The sequence below is a fragment of the Callorhinus ursinus genome, unplaced genomic scaffold, assembly GCF_003265705.2.
Source record: "Callorhinus ursinus isolate GAN/ISIS: 27379988/994484 unplaced genomic scaffold, GSC_fseal_2.0 scaffold24, whole genome shotgun sequence".
NCBI lineage: Eukaryota > Metazoa > Chordata > Mammalia > Carnivora > Otariidae > Callorhinus > Callorhinus ursinus.
The window spans coordinates 23648304-23668582 of NW_027397086.1; the positions used below are offsets into that span (position 1 = coordinate 23648304).

At 40.4% G+C, this 20279-nt stretch overlaps 1 protein-coding gene across 1 annotated transcript; it reads left to right on the forward strand.

The window, feature by feature from the left end:
- Nucleotides 1-5283: 5283 nt before the first annotated feature.
- Nucleotides 5284-18774, forward strand: LOC141369975 (uncharacterized). Its single transcript, XM_073876753.1, has 5 exons — nt 5284-5422; nt 5506-5669; nt 5992-6126; nt 17806-17857; nt 18662-18774. Exons 1-5 carry the CDS (start codon nt 5284-5286, stop codon nt 18772-18774), a joined length of 603 nt encoding a protein of 200 aa, XP_073732854.1.
- The last annotated feature ends 1505 nt before the right edge of the window (nt 18775-20279 follow it).

A 20279-nucleotide genomic window follows, 5' to 3' on the forward strand; every position in this document is an offset into this window, starting at 1 on the left:
TTTTTTAAAGATTTTATTTATTTATTTGAGAGAGAGAGAATGAGAGATAGAGAGCACGAGAGGGAAGAGGGTCAGAGGGAGAAGCAGACTCCCTGCTGAGCAGGGAGCCCGATACGGGACCCGATCCCAGGACTCTAGGATCATGACCTGAACCGAAGGCAGTCGCTTAACCAACTGAGCCACCCAGGTGCCCCTGGTCACAATGTTTTTGCCTGTGCTAGTCTGAGTTAGATTTCTGTCTCTTGGAGCCCAAAGAACCAATCCTGAGTTATATACTCCTCTTCAATGGTGCATTCCCTAGAACATTTAACGGGAGCTCAAATTATATCTGTGTTAGCAGCACATTTGAATGGTTCTGGTGAGGTTTTTGAGGATTTATGGGATCTGAAGTCTCTAGTTTCGCCTTATATAAACAAAGAATGCTGTATAGCTAAAGGGTGAAGTAGTGGGAGGTGACTCAAGGAGTCATTCCATTTATATCTTGAGACACATCTGGTCATTGTGGTAGTTGTTAAGGTTTCTTAACATTATTCCAGTTCCCCTTTCAGTCAATTCAGTGAATTGACTGTAGCCATGTGATGTGTTTTTTAAAGGTTTTATTTTTGATTAATCTCTACACCCGACGTGGGGCTTAAACTCACATCTCTGAGATCCAGAGTCACACGCACTACTGACTGAGCCAGCCAGGCATCCGTCTGTGTGATTTGTTTTGATGAGTGGAATGCAAGTGGAAGTGACATGTGCCACTTCTGGACAGAATCTTCAAGTGGTTGTGTGTGATTTGCATGTTCTCCTACTCTGGAGATGTTCATGGAAGCTCGCGTTGAGATCATCTGAGTGATTCTGATGGGCTGAGACACCCTGCCAGGCCACTTTGGTCTTGTGGATGAGAAATAAATGTTTGTTGAGTCACTGAAATTTTGGGGTCGCTTGTTACCACCATAAAACCTGTCTATCCTGATTGATACAACCATTAAAAAAATTGAGTATTATAAATTTTTGAAAACTTTGAATTTGTACTTGAGAACCTATAATCAACATAATTATGGAGACAGTGGAACTAAAGATTTCAATGGATGTTTAGGAGAATCATTTCCTCCAACTAACTACCTACCTCATATTTTGCAGATCTTATGTTACTTTCTTGGTAGGGCTTACTAATTACTCCTCTCAAATTCACCTTAAAGTCCTAGATAAAGATTTTATTTTGCTGTATTTTTTCAAAGTCTGCTATTGTTGGTGACCTCTAACCTTTATCAAACATTTTTCATTATTAACTTCTCAAATACAACTCAATTTGGGTACACCCAAAACAGAAGCCACTGATTTTTATAAAGGGAATCTCTTAGCCCTCAAGATTACTTTTCTTATTTATGGTGCTTTGCTGTATTTTCCTTCAGTTTTTGTGTCAGCCTCATTCTTAAGGAGCTACTTGTTCAGATTTTTCTTTCTTTTTTTTTTTAAAGATTTTATTTTTAAGTAATCTCTATACCCAATGTGGGGCTTGAACTCATAACCCCGAGATCAAGAGTCGTGTGCTCTACTGACTAAGCCAGCCAGGCACCCCATTGTTTGGGTTTCTAAAACAGAATTTTATATGTAGAGCAAATGGGCTTTAGGCATATTTACCGTATTATTTATCGGAAGTAAGCTATACAGTGATTTCCAATGAATTTGGGGTGAGTTATACTCACCCAGCTTAAAGGACAGAGGTTTGCAATCATATCCTAACCTACAGTGCATTTATAGCTCTTATATGTATGTATGTAAAAAAAATCACTGTATAAGATCACCTTATGATAATTAAAATTTCTATCATTTTTTGCAATTGTACTAATTCAAGTTGGGATTATTCAATTTCCCCAAAGTTGGTATATTAGGTTTTGCTATTCATCTTATTTATTGTTGCTTGTTATAGGAGAGGAAATGTATATTTAAACAATGTCTTGATGCCAAGATGTTGGGAGCACCTAGATCCACCTGAATACTTTCTTGATGCTTGTGAGCAGGTGTTAACAATATGTCACAAGATGTCAAGATCCCACAAGAAAAAAAGTCAGATGAGATTCTCAGGATATAGTAGCTTCAGCTTGAAAGCAAAGTTCAAATTTGTCGATGGTTCAGTGTGTGCGTGTACGTGTGCCTATGTGTGTGTGGGGGCTATCACAAAGCTGATAAAATTCTTATGATTCTTTGAGCCAAACTGCCTTTAGTTTCTTTAATCATCCAGGGAATCCAGGGAGGTCACAGCTAGGAAGGGGAAAGGAAATCCCAGGAGCGGTAACGTTGGTCTTTGTGTAGAATTATCGTGTGCAGAAATCTGGTAAGAATAATAAAATTGTAGCTTTTATTGACCTTCCATTGGTCTTCCATATCATAAGCTCAATATAGACATTACATTATTGATAATTCTACAAAAAACATATTTAAATACCCCTCAAAAATTCAGGATTGATAGAAATTGACTTCTCTTCTAATGATCTGGAAACTGTAGACAAAAATGGATGCCTGCCCTTCCGGGACAGGAGATAAGTGTCCTCCTGGGTGTTGATGATATGGTTTTAATGTCATGGTCTAAGAGTGGCCTCAGTAATTGGTTCTGAGTAATTAACCATTATCAGTGCTGTTGATGCAAAGGATCTCGAAGCTAATGTCATTATCATTAGCAGATATTTCACAAAATTCAATTGATTTAAATAAATAACAAAAACAACAATCACAATAAAACAACCCAAATCCAAAGAACATGTCCAGCCATTTCGTTTGCTTGGGGCTAATTCATCCTGCCATATCCACTTGGAAGCCATGTGATTTGCTGATATATTATTGAGAGTTTGTCATAACCATTGGGGTGACTATTAACATCTGCTTTGGATATTTTCTAGTTCAAAATAATCTTAACCATGCTTTGTGGAACATAGCTTTGTGTAGAGGAATCCAGGCTGCTTCTTGAAGAAAAAAGCATTTTTTTGCCAATATGTTCATCTCTGTGGAGAAGGCGTAACTTTTGATTCAGGTGGAGATCCTGGCTAGTTTCCTCAATTTTTAAAACAGGACATTATTGCCAGTGCAATTATGTTCTCACACAGTGGTATGCTAGAAATGCCTCTCTCTGGCTTAAGAGACTGTGTGTATCTCTTCCTACATCCATGGTCAGTGATGTCAAGTTGGCTAGCATGAAATTGGTCATAGCAGGAGTATTTACCCCAGTGATTCCCAGTGAAGGTCATTTTGCCCTTAGGGGACATTTGGCAATCTCTAGAGACATATTCTTTTGTCACAACTGGGGGTTTGCTACTGACATCTAGTGGGTAGAAGCCAGGGATGCTGCTCAATATCCTATAATGCAAAGACAGCTTCCCCCAACAAAGAACTATCTAGTCCAAAATGTCAATAGCGGTGAGGCTGAGAAACCCTGATTTATGCCATAGAAATTGGCAAGTATAACAAGTCTATTTTTTTTAAAGATTTTATTTATTTATTTGAGAGAGAGAGAATGAGAGATAGAGAGCACGAGAGGGAAGAGGGTCAGAGGGAGAAGCAGACTCCCTGCTGAGCAGGGAGCCCGATGCGGGACTCGATCCCAGGACTCCAGGATCATAACCTAAGCCGAAGGCAGTCGCTTAACCAACTGAGCCACCCAGGCGCCCAACAAGTCTATTTTTAAAAATTATTTTTATTATTATTTTTAGCCATAGTTTACCAACCACTAACCCCCCAAATGAATTCTTACACCTTCATCATTGTACAATCTCTAATTCCCATTAGAAGCCCATGGGGATAAGTGATGTTCATGGAAATCTGAAGGCTGTCTTGTCCCCTGGGTAATTTAATAGAGACCATGGTTGGCTTTTTTTTTAATTTTAATTTTTATTTATTTTTAAAGATTTTATTTGAGAGAGTGAGAGGCAGAGATAGAACACAAACAGAGGAGAGGCAGAAGCAGGCTGACTCAAGGCTTGATCCCAGGACTCTGGGATCGTGACCTGAGCCGAAGGCAGATGCTTCACTGACTGAGCCACCCAGGCACCCCTTTTCTTTTCTTTTCTTTTTAAAATAAAGGGCAGATAGTAAATATTTTAGGCTTTGCGGACTATGTGGTCTCTATTAAAACTATTTATGTCTGTCATTATAGTGTGAAAGCATCCACAGACAAAACATAATGAATGAACATGGCTCTGCCCCAATAAAACTTTATTTACAAAGCAGGCCGCACGGTTTGCTGACCCTTGACTTAGTAGCTTAGCCCCATCTCAGAACTGCCTTCACTGAGATTTTCTTTTGATGCCAAACATTCAGCATTTATTAAAGACATAAGAAATTACCAAATTAGATTTGCGGCAACATTTGGTATCAAAAAAGTCAGTGAGAACATTTTCCACGGGGTCATTATATGCTTCATTCTTAAGGTCCTGCAGTAAAGAATTTCTTAAAATGCTTGGCTTCCCACCGAGGAACTAATTATGCTTACTTTTTTTTCACATTTTACTTTGTATACTAGGAAGCCAAAAGTATATTTGATATTCACCAATAGTATTTCCCAATTTGACTAATAAGAGTCAGCTGTGGGTGTTAAAAAAAAAAAAATCAGCTCCTGAGCGCCACTCCAGATCTCCTGAATCTGTTTTCATGGTGGAGGGTGGGTGGGAGGGCGGCTAGATGGGTGCTTCTCAAACTTTATGTATATATGAGTTACTTGAGAATCTTGTTAAAAGGCAGATTCTAATTCAGTAGGCTGTGATTCTGCATTTCTGAAAAGCTCCCAGGTGATGTTGAGCTTTGGTCTTGGAACCACAATTTGAGTAGCAAAATCCTAGAATATCAATATTTTGGTAAAAAATTCTCCTCCCATTCTTACCACTGCATTGCACTTCAGTTATGTTTTTCCTTGTAACTATTATGTTTACGTTCTGTTTTTTTTTTTTTTTTGGTTTCTGCTTTAATTTATAATTTGAAATTTCATTATGTACTTTTAAGTCTCAAGTCCTTTGGAGGGGGTAACAGAAATAAATCTAAGATGAATAACTTTGAATGCACTTTTTTTTTTACAATTGTGAAATATAAGTTTAGTCTGATACTAATTAGTTGTACTTCTCCTAATCCATACATAACAAATAACCAGATTAATTTTATGTTACTTCTTCAAGACTGGATGCTTTAAAATTTTCAGATTCAGAGTCATTGAACATATTTACGTCTGCTTTACCGTATGTCCGTTTAAGCTTTAAAAAGTTCCCTCTCCAGCTTTTGCTGATACTCTGGCCAATATAAAAAGTCCTCAAGATGCCGATCACTTACTTAGCTGTATACTCTCTGATCTTGTCCGTGAGGAATTTCTGCACAGGATCAAGTTCCTTACTAAATGCCACTGCCATAACACCAATGGTCTTCCACAAATGGACTGAGAAGGATGACCCAACAAGTGAGGAAAACCTGAACTGCATGCCCCGAGCTCAAGGCTGTTCTCGGCTCTCTGCACAGAAATTCTATGGTTCTGCGTGCCAGAGCGGCCACAGTCGTACTTCCGGCCTCCTCGTTCGCACCGGGGGACCTGCCTCGCAATGGATTATGGGGCAGGCTTCAGCTTGGTGGACTGGAAGCGTCTGGAAGGGCGTGAGCCTTTGGACCTGAATGCGCTTTTAAAACTCACTCCTTCAGTTTACATTCAGGTATTAATAGGAGTTTTTTGCCCATCATCTTGTGTGCTAAGATTTGTGAGTAAAAGTTATCCCGTTTCATGGGAAGAAGGTTACAGTATTTACTCTGTCTTCTTGCGGTGGACCTTCAGGATTAAAATGCCCAACTTCTGCAGGCCTTTTCAGTCTTGCTGTTGTTTCCCCTTGAAGCCCTTACCAACGGGCAGGAGGTGGCAAAGGAGCCAGTGGACTGTGTTAAGTGGTAGAAGGTGGACCTGCTGGCCCCGCGTGAAGTCTGTCAGCCACAGATTGAACAGCTTCTTCGGCTGTTGACCATATTTGCGGTGTCTCCTAGAGTTGTGAGCAGAAGTGGAGAGAGGACATCATGCACCGAATGCTTATGGGATTAGGCTCGTTCCGGAGTGTTCAGGCCGTGATCTGGTGTCCAGGTGGTGGAGGGCAGCCCTCTCCGCTCTTGGAGCCTGGCTCAGTAAGTATGTTAAATTTCCTTTGTCACTAGGTGGCAGAATATAATTAAGATGTCAGAATTTTCCCCTTAACATTGGAAGGTGTTTCTAGCTCCTTCCTTAATGACCTCTTTCATTACTTTGCAGTATTTGCTAATGCCACTTAGGGCTGAGGCAATGAAATAAAAATTCCTTCTGTAAACACCTCCTATATTATCTAGGATTTTATTTTTTTTCATTTAACTAACTTACCTCTTAGAGTGAAGCATCCTTAACATAAATCACATTCTCTGCCTAAGGGCTACTGTTTGGACAATCCAAGCTTCTTTTACATATTATTTTATTCTCTCTCTCTCTTTTTAGGTAGGCTCCATGCCTAAGGTGGGGCTAAATAAAACTCCCGACTCTGAGATAAAAAGTCCCATGCTCCACTCACTGAGCCAGCCAGGCACCCTCTTTTAAGTTTTTCTTTTGAAGCAAATCCCAGACATTGTTTCACTTCACTTATACCTATTCCAGTGTGTATTGAGTCTGTGCAGTTTTGATGATTAACACAATCAAATAGTGAAATATATTCCTGTGGCTCCTAGTGTAAGGATGTGCACAGTTATTTACAAAAGCCGGGTTTTGCAGGGTCAGGGGTTGGTTGTGATCTGACTGGAATGGGCCAGTTCCCCTGCTTATGGAATCTGGGATTTATTCTGATGGGGAAAATATATCCCTGACTCAATGTGGATCACCTTTCAGCCTTCAGATGAGTGTATACAAAGAGTTTAAATGAACAGAAAGCAACAGATCAAATGTATGGTCTGCTTATACAATTAGAAAATCTCCTCCAATACCAATCTTTTGCATGCTCTTTGCTCCATTTTCAGTCATTAGATGGGTGGGAAGTCTTCAGCTGAATCTCCTGTGGCCCTTGCTTCTGGGGTCTCAGTCTTGATTCTGGAGTCACAAGACTGAAGTCCCAGTGTTGTGCTGTATTTCAATGCCCTTCTAGGGCCAGTCTCAGCGCTTACGTCTTCCTCAGCTGGGGGTTCTCCTTCCTCATTTCTCCCTGATTAGCACTGGCCCACAGTACCCTTTTTACCCCTTTGTGCTACACCTTTTCTGCAAGGGTTGCTATGTTTTCCTCTCTCCTCACTTCCTCTTCAAAATCTTATTGTTGTATGAAGGCCCCAGTTGATTCCCCTTTCCATAGTGCTAATACCACAAATTTGGCTGGTCTGCCCCACTTCCGTTTTTCCACTTCTACTTCCCCATGTACTAGATGTTTGCCACATGCCAGGGACTACACTAAGTGCTGGGGATGTAAGAATGAGAGAATCAGAACCCTGCCTTTGAAGAGCTCACTGCTTGACTGGGGGTGAGGTGAGCAGGAGAGTGGAGCATAAATGAGGGCAGTGCAACATGGTACGTGCCAGAAAAATTGTAGGCACAAGTGATATGAGAATATAGAAGAGGGATGGCCTTACTGTATTTGGCAGGGAGGCCAGAAAAGCTTGTCCAGGGTGAGCATTTTCTTTCTGTTTTTATATTTAATTTAATGTATTCTATTTATTTATTTGTCAGGTTATACATCAATATAGTTCAAATATATATGCATGTATTATAAACATAATTTACATATATATCACCCCTAATCCCCATTACTCTTCTGCCCATCCCCATGCTGTCCAAAGGCAACTACTGTTATTATCATATGTGTCCTTGCAGAAATTCTATATGCATACATAAGCAAATAGAAATAAATTTTTTTCTCTTTTTTTTACCCCAGAGGTAGCATAGTATACTCACTTGTCTCTACTTTGCTTTTTTAACTTAATATCATCATTTAGTGGTTAAAAAATGAACTCTGGAATCAGAATGCTTGCATTCAAACCCCTGTTGTATAATTTACTAGCTGTGTGAACTTGGCAAGTTACTTAACTTCTCATTGCTTTAGTTTCTACACGTGTATCTGAGGTTTTTCAGAATCTTGCAACTTTATCATATACTAAAATTTTTTTAACATTTTTTAAAATTTTGTTATGTTAATCACCATACATTACATCATTAGTTTTTGATGTAGTATTCCATGATTCATTGTTTACGTATAACACCCAGTGCTCCATTCAGTACCTGCCCTCTTTAATACCTATCACCAGGCTAACCCATCCCCCGCCCCCAGAACCCTCAGTTTGTTTCTCAGAGTCCATAGTCTCTCCTGGTTTGTCTCCCCCTCCGATTCCCCCCCTTCATTTTTCCCTTCCTGCTAGCTTCTTTTTTTTTTTAATATTTTATTTTATTTTTTTAGATTTTATTTATTTATTTGAGAGAGAGAGAGAATGAGAGATAGAAAGCACGAGAGGGAAGAGGGTCAGAGGGAGAAGCAGACTCCCCGCTGAGCAGGAAGCCCAATGCGAGACTCGATCCCGGGACTCCAGGATTATGACCCGAGCCGAAGGCGGTCGCTCAACCAACTGAGCCACCCAGGCGCCCCCCCTTTTTTTTTTTTAAACATATAATGTATTATTTCTTTCAGAGGTACAGGTCTGTGATTCAACAGTCTTTCATAGCACTCACCATAGCACATACCCTCCCCAGTGTCTATCACCCAGCCACCCCATCCCTCCCACCTCCCACCACTCCAGCAACCCTCAGTTTGTTTCTTGAGATTAAGAATTCCTCATATTAGTGAGGTCATATGATACATGTCTTTCTCTGATTGACTTATTTCGCTCAGCATAATACCCTCCAGTTCCATCCACGTCGTTGCAAATGGCAAGATTTCATTCCTTTTGATGGCTGCATAATATTCCATTGTATATATATATACCACATCTTCTTTATCCATTCATCTGTCGATGGACATCTTGGCTCTTTCCATAGTTTGGCTATTGTGGACATTGTTGCTGTAAACATCGGGGTGCACATACCCCTTCGGCTCCCTACATTTGTATCTTTGGGGTAAATACCCAGTAGTGCAATTGCTGGGTTGTAGGGTAGCTCTATTTTCAACTTTCTGAGGAACCGCCATACTGTTTTCCAGAGTAGCTGCACCAGCTTGCATTCCCACCAACAGTGTAGGAGGGTTCCCCTTCTCCGCATCCCTGCCAACATCTTTCGTTTCCTGACTTGTTAATTTTAGCCATTCTGACTGGTGGTATCTCATTGAGGTTTTGATTTGGATTTCCCTTGATGCCAAGCAATGTTGAACACTTTTTCCTGTGTCTGTTGGCCATTTGGATGTCTTCTTTGGAAACATGTCTGTTCATGTCTTCTGCCCATTTCTTGATTGGATCATTTGTTCTTTGGCTGTTGAGTTTAATAAGTTCTTTTTTTTTAAATACACTTTTTTAAAGATTTTATTTATCAGAGTGAGAGACAGAAGCAGGCAGAGGGAGAAGCTTCCTTGCTGAGCAAGGAGCCTGATGTGGGACTCGACCCCAGGACCCTGGGATCCTGACCTGAGCTGAAGGCAGACGCTTAACCGACTGAGCCACCCAGGTGTCCCTTGTTTAATAAGTTCTTTGTAGATTTTGGATACTAGACCTTTATCTGATATGTCGTTTGCAAATATCTTCTCCCATTCTGTCGGTTGTCTTTTGGTTTTGTTGACTGTTTCTTTTGCTGTGCGAAAGCTTCTTGTCTTGGTGAAGTCCTAATAGTTCATTTTTGCCCTTGCTTCCCTTGCCTTTGGCGATGTTTCTAGGAAGAAGTTGCTGCGGCCGAGGTCGAAGAGGTTGCTGCCTCTGTTCTCCTTTGGGATTTTGATGGACTCCTGTCTCACGTTTAGGTCTTTCAACCATTTGGAGTCTATTTTTGTGTGTGGTGTAAGGAAATGGTCCAGTTTCATTCTTCTGCATGTGGCTGTCCAATTTTCCCAACACCATTTGTTGAAGAGACTGTCTTTTTTCCATTGGACATTCTTTCCTGCTTTGTAGAAGATAAGTTGACCATAGAGTTGAGGGTCCATTTCTGGGCTCTCTATTCTGTTCCACTGATCTATGTGTCTGTTTTTGTGTTAGTACCATACTGTCTTGATGATGACAGCTTTGTAATAGAGCTGGAAGTGCGGAATTGTGATGCCACCAGCTTTGCTTTTCTTTTTCAACATTCCTCTGGCTATTTGGGGTCTTTTCTGGTGCCATACAAATTTTAGGATTATTTGTTCCATTTCTTTGAAAAAAGTGGATGGTATTTTGATAGGGATTGTACTGAATGTGTAGATTGCTCTAGGTAGCATTGACATCTTTGCAATATTTATTCTTCCAATCCATGAGCATGGAACGTTTTTTCATTTCTTTGTGTCTTCCTCAATTTCTTTCATGAGTATTTTATAGTTTTCTGAGTACAGATTCTTTGCCTCTTTGGTTAGATTTATTCTGAAGTATCTTATGGTTTGGGTGCAATTGTAAATGGGATCGACTCCTTAATTTCTCTTTCTTCTGTTTTGTTGTTGGTGTATAGGAATGTCACTGATTTCTGTGCATTGATTTTTTTATCCTGCCACTTTACTGAGTTCCTGTATGAGTTCTAGCAGTTTTGGGGTGGAGTCTTTGGGTTTTCCACATAAAGTATCCTTTCTGGAAAGAGTGAGAGTTTGACTTCTTTGCCGATTTGGATGCCTTTTGTTTCTTTTTGTTGTCTGATTGCTGTGGCTAGGACTTCTAGTACTATGTTGAATAGCAGTGGTGATAGTGGACATCCCTGCCGTGTTCCTGACCTTAGGGGGAAAGCTCTCAGTTTTTCCCCATTGAGAATGATACTCGCTGTGGGTTTTTCATAGATGGCTTTTATGATATTGAGGTATGTACCCTCTATCCCTATACTCTGAAGAATTTTGATCAAGAAAGGATGCTGTACTGGGGAGAGGGGTGGGGGGATGGGTTAGCCTGGTGATGGGTATTAAAGAGGGCACATTCTGCATGGAGAACTGGGTGTTATGCACAAAAAATGAATCATGGAACACTACATCAAAAACTAATGATGTAATGTATGGTGATTAACATAATAAAAAAATAAAGAAAGGATGCTATACTTTGTCAAATGCTTTTTCTGCATCTATTGAAAGGATCATATGGTTCTTGTTCTTTCTTTTATTAATGTATTGTATTACATTGATTTGCTGATGTTGAACCAACCTTGCAGCCCAGGGATAAATCCCACTTGGTCGTGGTGAATAATCCTTTTAATGTACTGTTGGATCCTATCGGCTAGTATTTTGGTGAGAATTTTTGCATCCGTGTTCATCAAGGATATTGGTCTGTAATTCTCCTTTTTGTTGGGGTCTTTGGTTTTGGGATCAAGGTAATGGTGGCCTCATAAAACAAGTTTGGAAGTTTTCCTTCCATTTCTATTTTTTGGAACAGTTTCAGAAGAATAGGTATTAATTCTCCTTTAAATGTTTGGTAGAATTCCTCTGGGAAGCCATCTGGCCCTGGGCTTTTGTTTTTTGGGAGATTTTTGATTACTGCCTCAATTTCCTTAGTGGTTATAGGTCTGTTCAGGTTTTCTATTTCTTCCTGGTTCAGTTTTGGTAGTTTATACATCTCTAGGAAAGCATCTGTTTCTTCCAGATTATCTAATTTTTGGCATATAGTTGCTCATAATATTTTCTTATAATTGTTTGTATTTCTTTGGTGTTGGTTGTGATCTCTCCTCTTCATGATTTTATTTATTTGGGTCCTTTCTCTTTTCTTTTTGATAAGTCTGGCCAGGGGTTTATCAATCTTGTTAATTCTTTAAAGAACCAGCTCCTAGTTTCGTTGATCTGTTCTATTGTTCTTTTGGTTTCTATTTCATTGATTTCTGCTCTGATCTTTATTATTTTTCTTCTCCTACTGGGTTTAGGGTTTATTTGCTGTTCTTTCTCCAGCTCCTTTAGGTGTAGGGTTAGGTTGTATATTTGAGACCTTTTTGTTTCTTGAGAAAGGCTTGTTTTGCTATATACTTTACTCTTAGGACCACCTTTGCTGCATCCCAAAGATTTTGAACAGTTGTGTTTTCATTTTCATTTGTTTCCATGAATTTTTTTAATATTTCTTTAATTTGCTGGTTGACCCATTCATTCTTTAGTAGGATGCTTTTTAGCCTCCATGTATTTGAGTTCTTTCCAACTTTCCTCTTGTGATTGAGCTCTAGTTTCAAAGCATTGTGGTCTGAAAATACGCAGGGAATGATCCCAATCTTTTGGTACTGGTTGAGACCTGATTTGTGATCTAGGATGTGATCTATTCTGGAGAATGTTCCATGGGCACTAGAGAAGAATGTGTATTCTGTTGCTTTGGGATGGAATGTTCTGAATATATCTGTAAAGTCCCTTTGGTCCAGTGTGTCATTTAAAGTCTTTATTTCCTTGTTGATCTTTTGCTTAGATGATCTGTCCATTTCAGTGAGGGGGGTGTTAAAGCCCCCCACTATTATTGTGTTGTTGATGTGTTTCTTTGCTTTTGTTATTAATTGGCTTATATAATTGGCTGCTCCCATGTTAGGGGCATAGATATTTACAATTGTTAGATCTTCTTGTTGGATAGACCCTTTAAGTAGGTTATAGTGTCCTTCCTCATCTCTTATTATAGTCTTTGGTTTAAATTCTAATTTGTCTGATAGAAGGATTGCCACCCCAGCTTTCTTTTGGTGTCCATTAGCATGGTAAATGGTTTTCCAGCACCTCACTTTCAATCTGGAGGTGTCTTTGGGTCTAAAATGAGTCTCTTGCAGACAGCATATCGATGGGTTTTGTTTTTTTATCCATCTGTGTCTTTTGATTGGGGCATTTAGCCCATTTACATTCAGGGTAACTACTGAAAGATATGAATTTAGTGCCATTGTATTGCCTGTAAGGTGACTGTTACTGTATATTGTCTGTGTTCCTTTCTGGTCTATGTTACTTTTAGGCTCTCTCTTTGCTTAGAAGACCCCTTTCAATATTTCTTGTAGGGCTGGTTTCATGTTTGCAAATTCCTTTAGTTTTTGTTTGTCCTGGAAGCTTTTTATCTCTCCTTCTATTGTCAGTGACAGCCTAGCTGGATATAGTATTCTTGGCTGCATATTTCTCTCATTTAGTGCTCTGAATATATCATGCCAGTGCTTTCTGGCCTGCCAGGTCTCTGTGGATAGGTCTGTTGCCAGTCTAATGTTTCTACCATTGTAGGTTACAGATCTCTTGTCCCAAGCTGCTTTCAGGATTTTCTCTTTGTCTCTGAGACTTGTTAAGTTTTACTATTAGATGTCAGGGTGTTGACCTATTTTTATTGATTTTGAGAGGGGTTCTCTGTGCCTCCTGGATTTTGATGCCTGTTTCCTTCCCCAAATTAGGGAAGTTCTCTGCTGTAATTTGCTCCAATATACCTTCTGCCCCTCTCTTTCTTCTTCTTCTGGGATACCAATTATTCTAATATTGTTTCGTCTTATGGTATCACTTATCTCTCGAATTCTGCCCTCGTGTTCCAGGAATTGTTTATCTCTCTTCTTCTCAGCTTCTTTATTTTCCATTATTTGGTCTTCTATATCACTAATTCTCTCTTCTGCCTCATTTATCCTAGCAGTTAGAGCCTCCGTTTTTGATTGCACCTCATTAATAGCCTTTTTGATTTCGACTTGGTTAGATTTTAGTTCTTTTATTTCTCCAGAAAGGGTTTCTCTAATATCTTCCATGCTTTTTTCAAGCCCTGCTAGTGTCTCTAAAACTGTCATTCTGAACTCTAGTTATGACATCTTACTAATGTCCGAATTGATTAGGTCCCTGGCAGTCGGTACTGCCTCTTGTTCTTTTTTTTGAGGTGATTTTTTTTCCGTGTTGTCATTTTGTCCAGTGGAGAGTAGATGAATGAGAGAACAAAATGCTAACAGGGTAACAACAACCCCAGAAAAATACACACTATACAAATCAGAAGAGACCTGAAACCGGGGGAAAAGAAAAGGAAAGAAAGAAAAAAAGAAAAGAAAAAAGATAAAAAACAAACAAAAAACAGAATATGATCAAATATCAGGCTGGTGCATAGATCAGTGCCACACACTAGATTTTGGGCATATTTTGGTCTTTTAGAAGAAAGTGCCTCCCAAAATTTTAAAGAAAGAAAAACATATGGGGGCGCCTGGGTGGCTCAGTCGTTAAGTGTCTGCCTTCGGCTCAGGTCATGATCCCAGGCTCCTGGGATCGAGCCCCCCATTGGGCTCCCTGCTTGGCGGGAAGCCTACTTCTCCCTCTCCCACTCCCCCTGCTTGCGTTCCCTCTCTCGCTGTGTCTCTCTCTGTCAAATAAATAAAATCTTAAAAAAAAAAACATATATGTACAAAAATAAGTGTAAATACGATGAAGGGATGGAATATGACTAAAGATGAAAATTATAAAAGATTTTATAAAAGGAATTGATAAGTAGTTGGTTGAAAAAAGAAAGAAGAGGATTTAAAAAAACAAGGGAGAGAATGTGTTCAGGCAGGAGACTAGAACAAAGCCATACACTAGAGATTTAGGGTATATTTTGGCCTGTTAGAAGAAGCTGTATCCCAAAACTTTAAAGAGAGAACAACTTATATATATATATTTATATATACACCAAAAATAAGGTTAATTACTATGAAGAGATAGAATATGACTAAAAATGAAAAATAAAAAAGATTTTTTAAAAAAAGGATTGATAAGATGGTTGAAAAAGGGAAAAAGAAAAATAAAAAAAAAGAAAAGTTAGAAAAAATTAACTGAAAGACTAAAGAATGGTGGGGAAAAAAGCATGAATTCTATGTGCAGTATTCCCCTATTGCTGGAGTTCAGCCATTCTCATTGATCGGTAAACTTGGTCTTGGCTGGCTGTACTTGCTGATCTTCTGGGGGAGGGGCCTGTTGCCGTTGTTCTCAAATGTCTTTGCTGGAGGTGGAATTGCCCCGCTCTTGGCGGGGCGGGCTAAGCAATCTGCTTGGGTTTGCTCTCGGGAGTTTTTGTTTCCTGCAAGCTTTCTGCACAGCCTTGGTGGATGAGAGTGAAAATGGCGGCCTCCCAATCTCTACCCTGGAGGAGCCGAGAGCTCGGTGTCCCACTCCTCAGTGAGCCCCCAGAGAAAAGTAGTCAGTCACTCCCGTCTCCCTGGTCTCTGGCCACACTCCGTGCTCACTGGCCTGTGACCGAGTGTTTCTGTCTCTGGCACACGAGCCCGTTTGGAGTCTCCAAACCCAGCAGATCCCTGCAGTGCAGTCCCGCGCCGCTCCTCCTGGGGGAGGAAGGGGAGTCTCCCCGGATCTGCTGCTTGTTGGGTCCCTGCTTCCAGAAAGTGGTCGCTTTTTGGTTCAGAGTGTTGCTGCTATTCTTTTCTTCGATCACCTGTTGAGTTTGTAGGTGTTCTGAATGGTTTTGTAACTATCTAGCTGAATTCCTGGGACCAGATGAAATTTAGGTCTCCTACTCCTCTGCCATCTTGCTCCTCCCCCTCATATACTAAAATTTTTAATGGACATTCTATTTTGTTCTATTGGTCTGCCTATTCATGTACCAATACCACACTGTTTTAATTTTTGTACTTTTACATTATGCTTACTATTTGGTAGTGCTGGTTACCAGATGGGGACTTGAAGGATGATTGGAATTCCCCAGGAAGAGATGACCACACCAGTGACAACTGATGTTATTAGTACAAACTGTTTTCACCATCACCACCACCATTTTATTGTCTGTCTACTATGTGTGAAATGCTTTTAGTCATTCCTTGTTTACTTCTGTTTTCCCTTTGCTTTGAAGATTTGCCTCTTTATTTTAAATATATTACTTCATTGTGGTAACATTTTTTTAAAAAAAGATTTTATGTATTTATTTGAGAGAGAGAGAGAAAGAGCATTCATGAGCGCATGAGCAGGGGGAGAGGGAAAGCCAACTCTCCGCTGAGCGGGGAGCCTGATGTGGGGCTCGATTCCGGGACTCTGCGATCATGATCTGAGCCGAAGGCAGACGCTTAGCAACTAAGCCACCCAGGCGCCCCTGTTGGTAACATTTTAAGCCACTCTAAATCCTTCTGGAAGCAAGGAGAGGCATAAATAGAAAAAGACTAGGAATTGTATTAGGTTACTTTGCATAATAAATCCCTAATTCTTATAAGAACCCTACAAGGTAGATACTATTATCCTCTTTTTAGAATAGAAGACACTGAAGCCTGGAGAAGTCAAGTAATTTTCTCAAGGTTATGTAGCAAATAAGTGTAGATTCAGAATTCAAACCAAAGTCTATTGGTGTTATAGTCTTTGTGGTTCCTGGTGCTTCTTTAAACCATACTGGATGAAGTTCTGTATTAGGGTTCTGATAAGGATATCAGAAAGGGTAGCTGAGAAAGAAACTGAATCCATAATAGGGAAGAATTTTACACATTTTTTCTTACTGGCTGACATACACACAGAGTAACTGTGGACCATGTAAAATCATCACTATCATGTGATTTTGGTGTTAACTCATTAATTCACCAAACATATCCAGAGTCTACCATGTTAGGCACTTTACTAGGTGCTGAGGACACAATGACACATGGGATCTGGTTCCTAGCCCTTAACTCCTCCTGTGGGAGTTAACTAGCAGGTCTTTCTGGTCTCAGCCCTTTTCATCTGTTGCACCCTGAGGAATATCTAGTTCATTTCTTCATCTGTTGCTAGTTTATGCCCAACTTTTTGTTTGAAAGCTGATAATTCAGATATGATTAACTAATAGCAGCTTCTTGGACTGTTGTTTTAAAGATTATGAAGCTATTATCTGGAATCTTTGGCAAGGAGTGCAGTGACTTAGTTATGCTTGCCATGGGGGCAGGAGGGAGAAATGAAGGCAAACAAGCCATGTACTTGTCATACCTGAATTAGTTGTCCAGAATGATCAGTTTCTTTCTGCAGTTGTTATAAATGACACCAATTGTATTTTATTGCTCGAATTCACCATTTCTTAAATTGCTATATAAGTTATTCTCCTCTTGGGAAGTCCTGGAGAAAGAAAGCCATTTAACTTGTTGCGACAGTTTCTCAAGCATATTTTTTGTACAGGGAATCTGTCCCTTCATTTCTAATTGCATGATCCATATCAATGCTGGATGTATCACTTTGTCCCAGTTCTGAAAATATGTCCACCATCACTGCCAGTGGATGCCTTTGATTTCCTAGTATTGTTGTAGTGACTTTGGTTAGGAAGAAAAACTCCCGGGCTGAATGCTACTCTGCTGTATGGAAGCCCTTTGTTCAATAATTTCTGTCTCTGTCTTGCCACCTAAAATTCCTCTTGGGGCCACAGCTGGAGTTAAAAATGGTTACAGGTTGCCTGTCTGGAGTTTTACTATTTAACTTTTTCAAGAACACACACAAATAAGTTCTTGCATCACTGGGATGTGTTAGAACATAATTCTTTTCATTCTGTTTGTTTGTTGAAAGCCATGCTCATTAATGAAAACCTTCCTCTAAGAAATTAATCCTCAAATGGCTGTAGCCTCATGGGAAATGCATTTCTACTGCCGAGCAGGTTTCTCTCTGTCCATTTGTGGTTATCTGTCTGGCCACAGAGGGTAGGGAGGGGGTGGCACTTGTGCTATAGCACGGGGTAGTCATGGAAAGAATATTGCATTTGGAGTCACTAACTCGGGGCAAGTCCTGGTACCATTGCTTGGTTACTATGTAAACTTGAGCCAATCAAACTCTGAACATCAGTTGACTCAACTCTAAAATGATGATATAATAATAATTTTGATCTCCCTAATTTCAGGAGTTGTTGAGAGGACTAAATGGGATGATACATGGAAAACATCGATGCAAAAGTAAGTATTCATTATTAGATGTCTGGGTTTACATTTTTTTCCCTGCTGGTTTTCCCATTGCTCTTGTCTTCACCAGATGTGAAATACAGTCTTTCCTGTAGCTTTTCCTGACATTTTTATGAAAAGCCATAGGCCCAATACCTTATACTAAGACCAGCTTGGTTTTGGTGATAGACTTCCTCTTGCTTTTTCTTTCACCACTGCTCTTGTTCATCATTGTCTGTAGATTTTAAGCACGATGTACCTTAATCCACAAATTACACCTCCGTGTTAATGTCTTTTAACAAGTCTGTGAGGAGAAAGAAAAAAGATGCTGTGTTCTACAAAACTTAAAAAAAATTTAGTTGAGGGGCGCCTGGGTGGCTCAGTCGTTAAGCGGCTGCCTTTGGCTTGGGTCATGATCCCAGTGTCCTGGGATTGAGCCCCACATCGGGCTTCCTGCTCAGTGGGAGACCTGCTTCTCCCTCTCCCACTTCCCCTGCTTGTGTTCCCTCTCTCTGTCATATAAATAAATAAATAAATAAATAAATAAATAAATAAATAAAATCTTAAACAAAAATTTAGTTGAATAATGCTTCATGTAGCTGAGGCTCTGAGAGAAAGGAGAGTCTAAGAGCAAAATGGTAGTGTTAGAATAGAAGTACCTATTTGACAAAATGCTAAGAGTCTATATTCTGTGCCTTAACTTAGGTGATGATGTGAGGAGTTATAACATGGGATCCCATTGCATATTGCACAGTTTTGTTTATCCATTCATCAGTTGATGTACATTTGGGTTGTCCTAATAAACATCTTGTACCCCAGACTCCATCTCAGCATCTACTTCTGGAGAGCCCAACTTGGAGCCTATCCACACTTGGGACCCTAGGACCTCAACTTCTGCACCAACGGGGGTTATCAAGAAATTGTTCCAATAAAGGTGATTCTCCTCAAAGAGAAATTCTAGTACTAGATGCTAAGATAATGAAAAACTTTCCATAGTAAGTACTGTAGGCCAGCCTGTTGTCTACTTGGTCTTAGAGTAGGGAGGAGATTTAGTGTAGTTGAAACCTGGTGAGGGCGCCTGGGTGGCTCAGTCGGTTGCGTGTCTGCCTTTGGCTCAGGTCATGATCCCAGGGTCCTGGGATCGAGTTCCGCATCCACAGGAAGTCTGCTTCTCCCTCTGCCCCTCCTCCCACTCGTTCTCTCAGTCTGTCTCTCTCTTTTTCTCAAATAATAAATAAAATCTTAAAAAAAAAAAAAGAAATCTGGTGAAAAAGAAGATAGAAGGGCCAGGTGAGAGGTGAGGCCAGAAGGACCGGTAGGGGCCACACTGTGAATGACATTTATGCCATAACAAGATCTTTGGATACTTCCTGTAGCAGTGGAGACTCATGTAAGGTAGGTGAAGTATGATCAGGTGCACCCTCACTTCATATGTGGATTACAAATGGTGGGCAGCTCTTCTATCTTAGAAGACATTGTGAGTTGGCCGGAGTCTGAGTGGGGGAATTTGCTGGAGATGAAGAGATGAACTGTAGATTGAAGAAGGACTCAGAATGAATTTCAGGGGTGCGGAACATGCAAATAGGACTACAGGGAAGGTGGAAAGGAATCATGGAAAGAGAAGCTGTATGGCATATTGGAAAGAATATGGCCCTGGAATCTAAATACATCTGAGTTTTGATTTCTCATTCATCCTGTAGCAGCTCTGTGACTTTAAGCAGATTACCTAACTTTTCATTTTTTTTTTTAAGATTTATTTATTTATTTGACAGAGACACAGCGAGAGAGGGAACACAAACAGGGGGAGTGGGAGAGGGAGAAGCAGGCTTCCCGCCGAGCCAGGTGGGGGCTTGATCCCAGGACCCTGGGATCATGACCTGAGCTGAAGGCAGATGCTTAATGACTGAGCCACCCAGGCGCCCCCCCTAACTTTTCATTTTTTAAAAAAGATTTACTTAATGTATTTTGAGAGAGAGAGAGAGTGCGTGAGTGTGCAAGCACAAGCAGGAGGGGGAGAGGGAGAAAGAATCTTAAGCAGACTCTTCACTGAGCGTGGAGCCCGACATGGAGATCGACTCCATGACCCCGAGATCACGACCTGAGCTGAAACCAAGAGTTGGATGCCACCCAGGCACCCCTATTTTTAAAAGGAGGCTAATTATTCTTACCTTTCAGCATTTTGTTGTGAATTTGAAGTGACAGACTCTATATAATGCAACCAGCTCCTCTTAGTTCACTTACCCTGTCCCTATAACCAGGGCAGGCCTGAGAGGCAGGACCCAGGGTGGAGGTCCAGAGTTGGGGCATCAGGTAAGTAAGGGCAGAAGGGAGGGATGGTAAGGGCTGCTGGGGACCAAGGAGCAGGAAGGGGAAAGGAAAGGAGGGCCAGAACCCAGGGAATCACAAGGCTGGTCCCAGGCAGGAGCATATCTGCGTG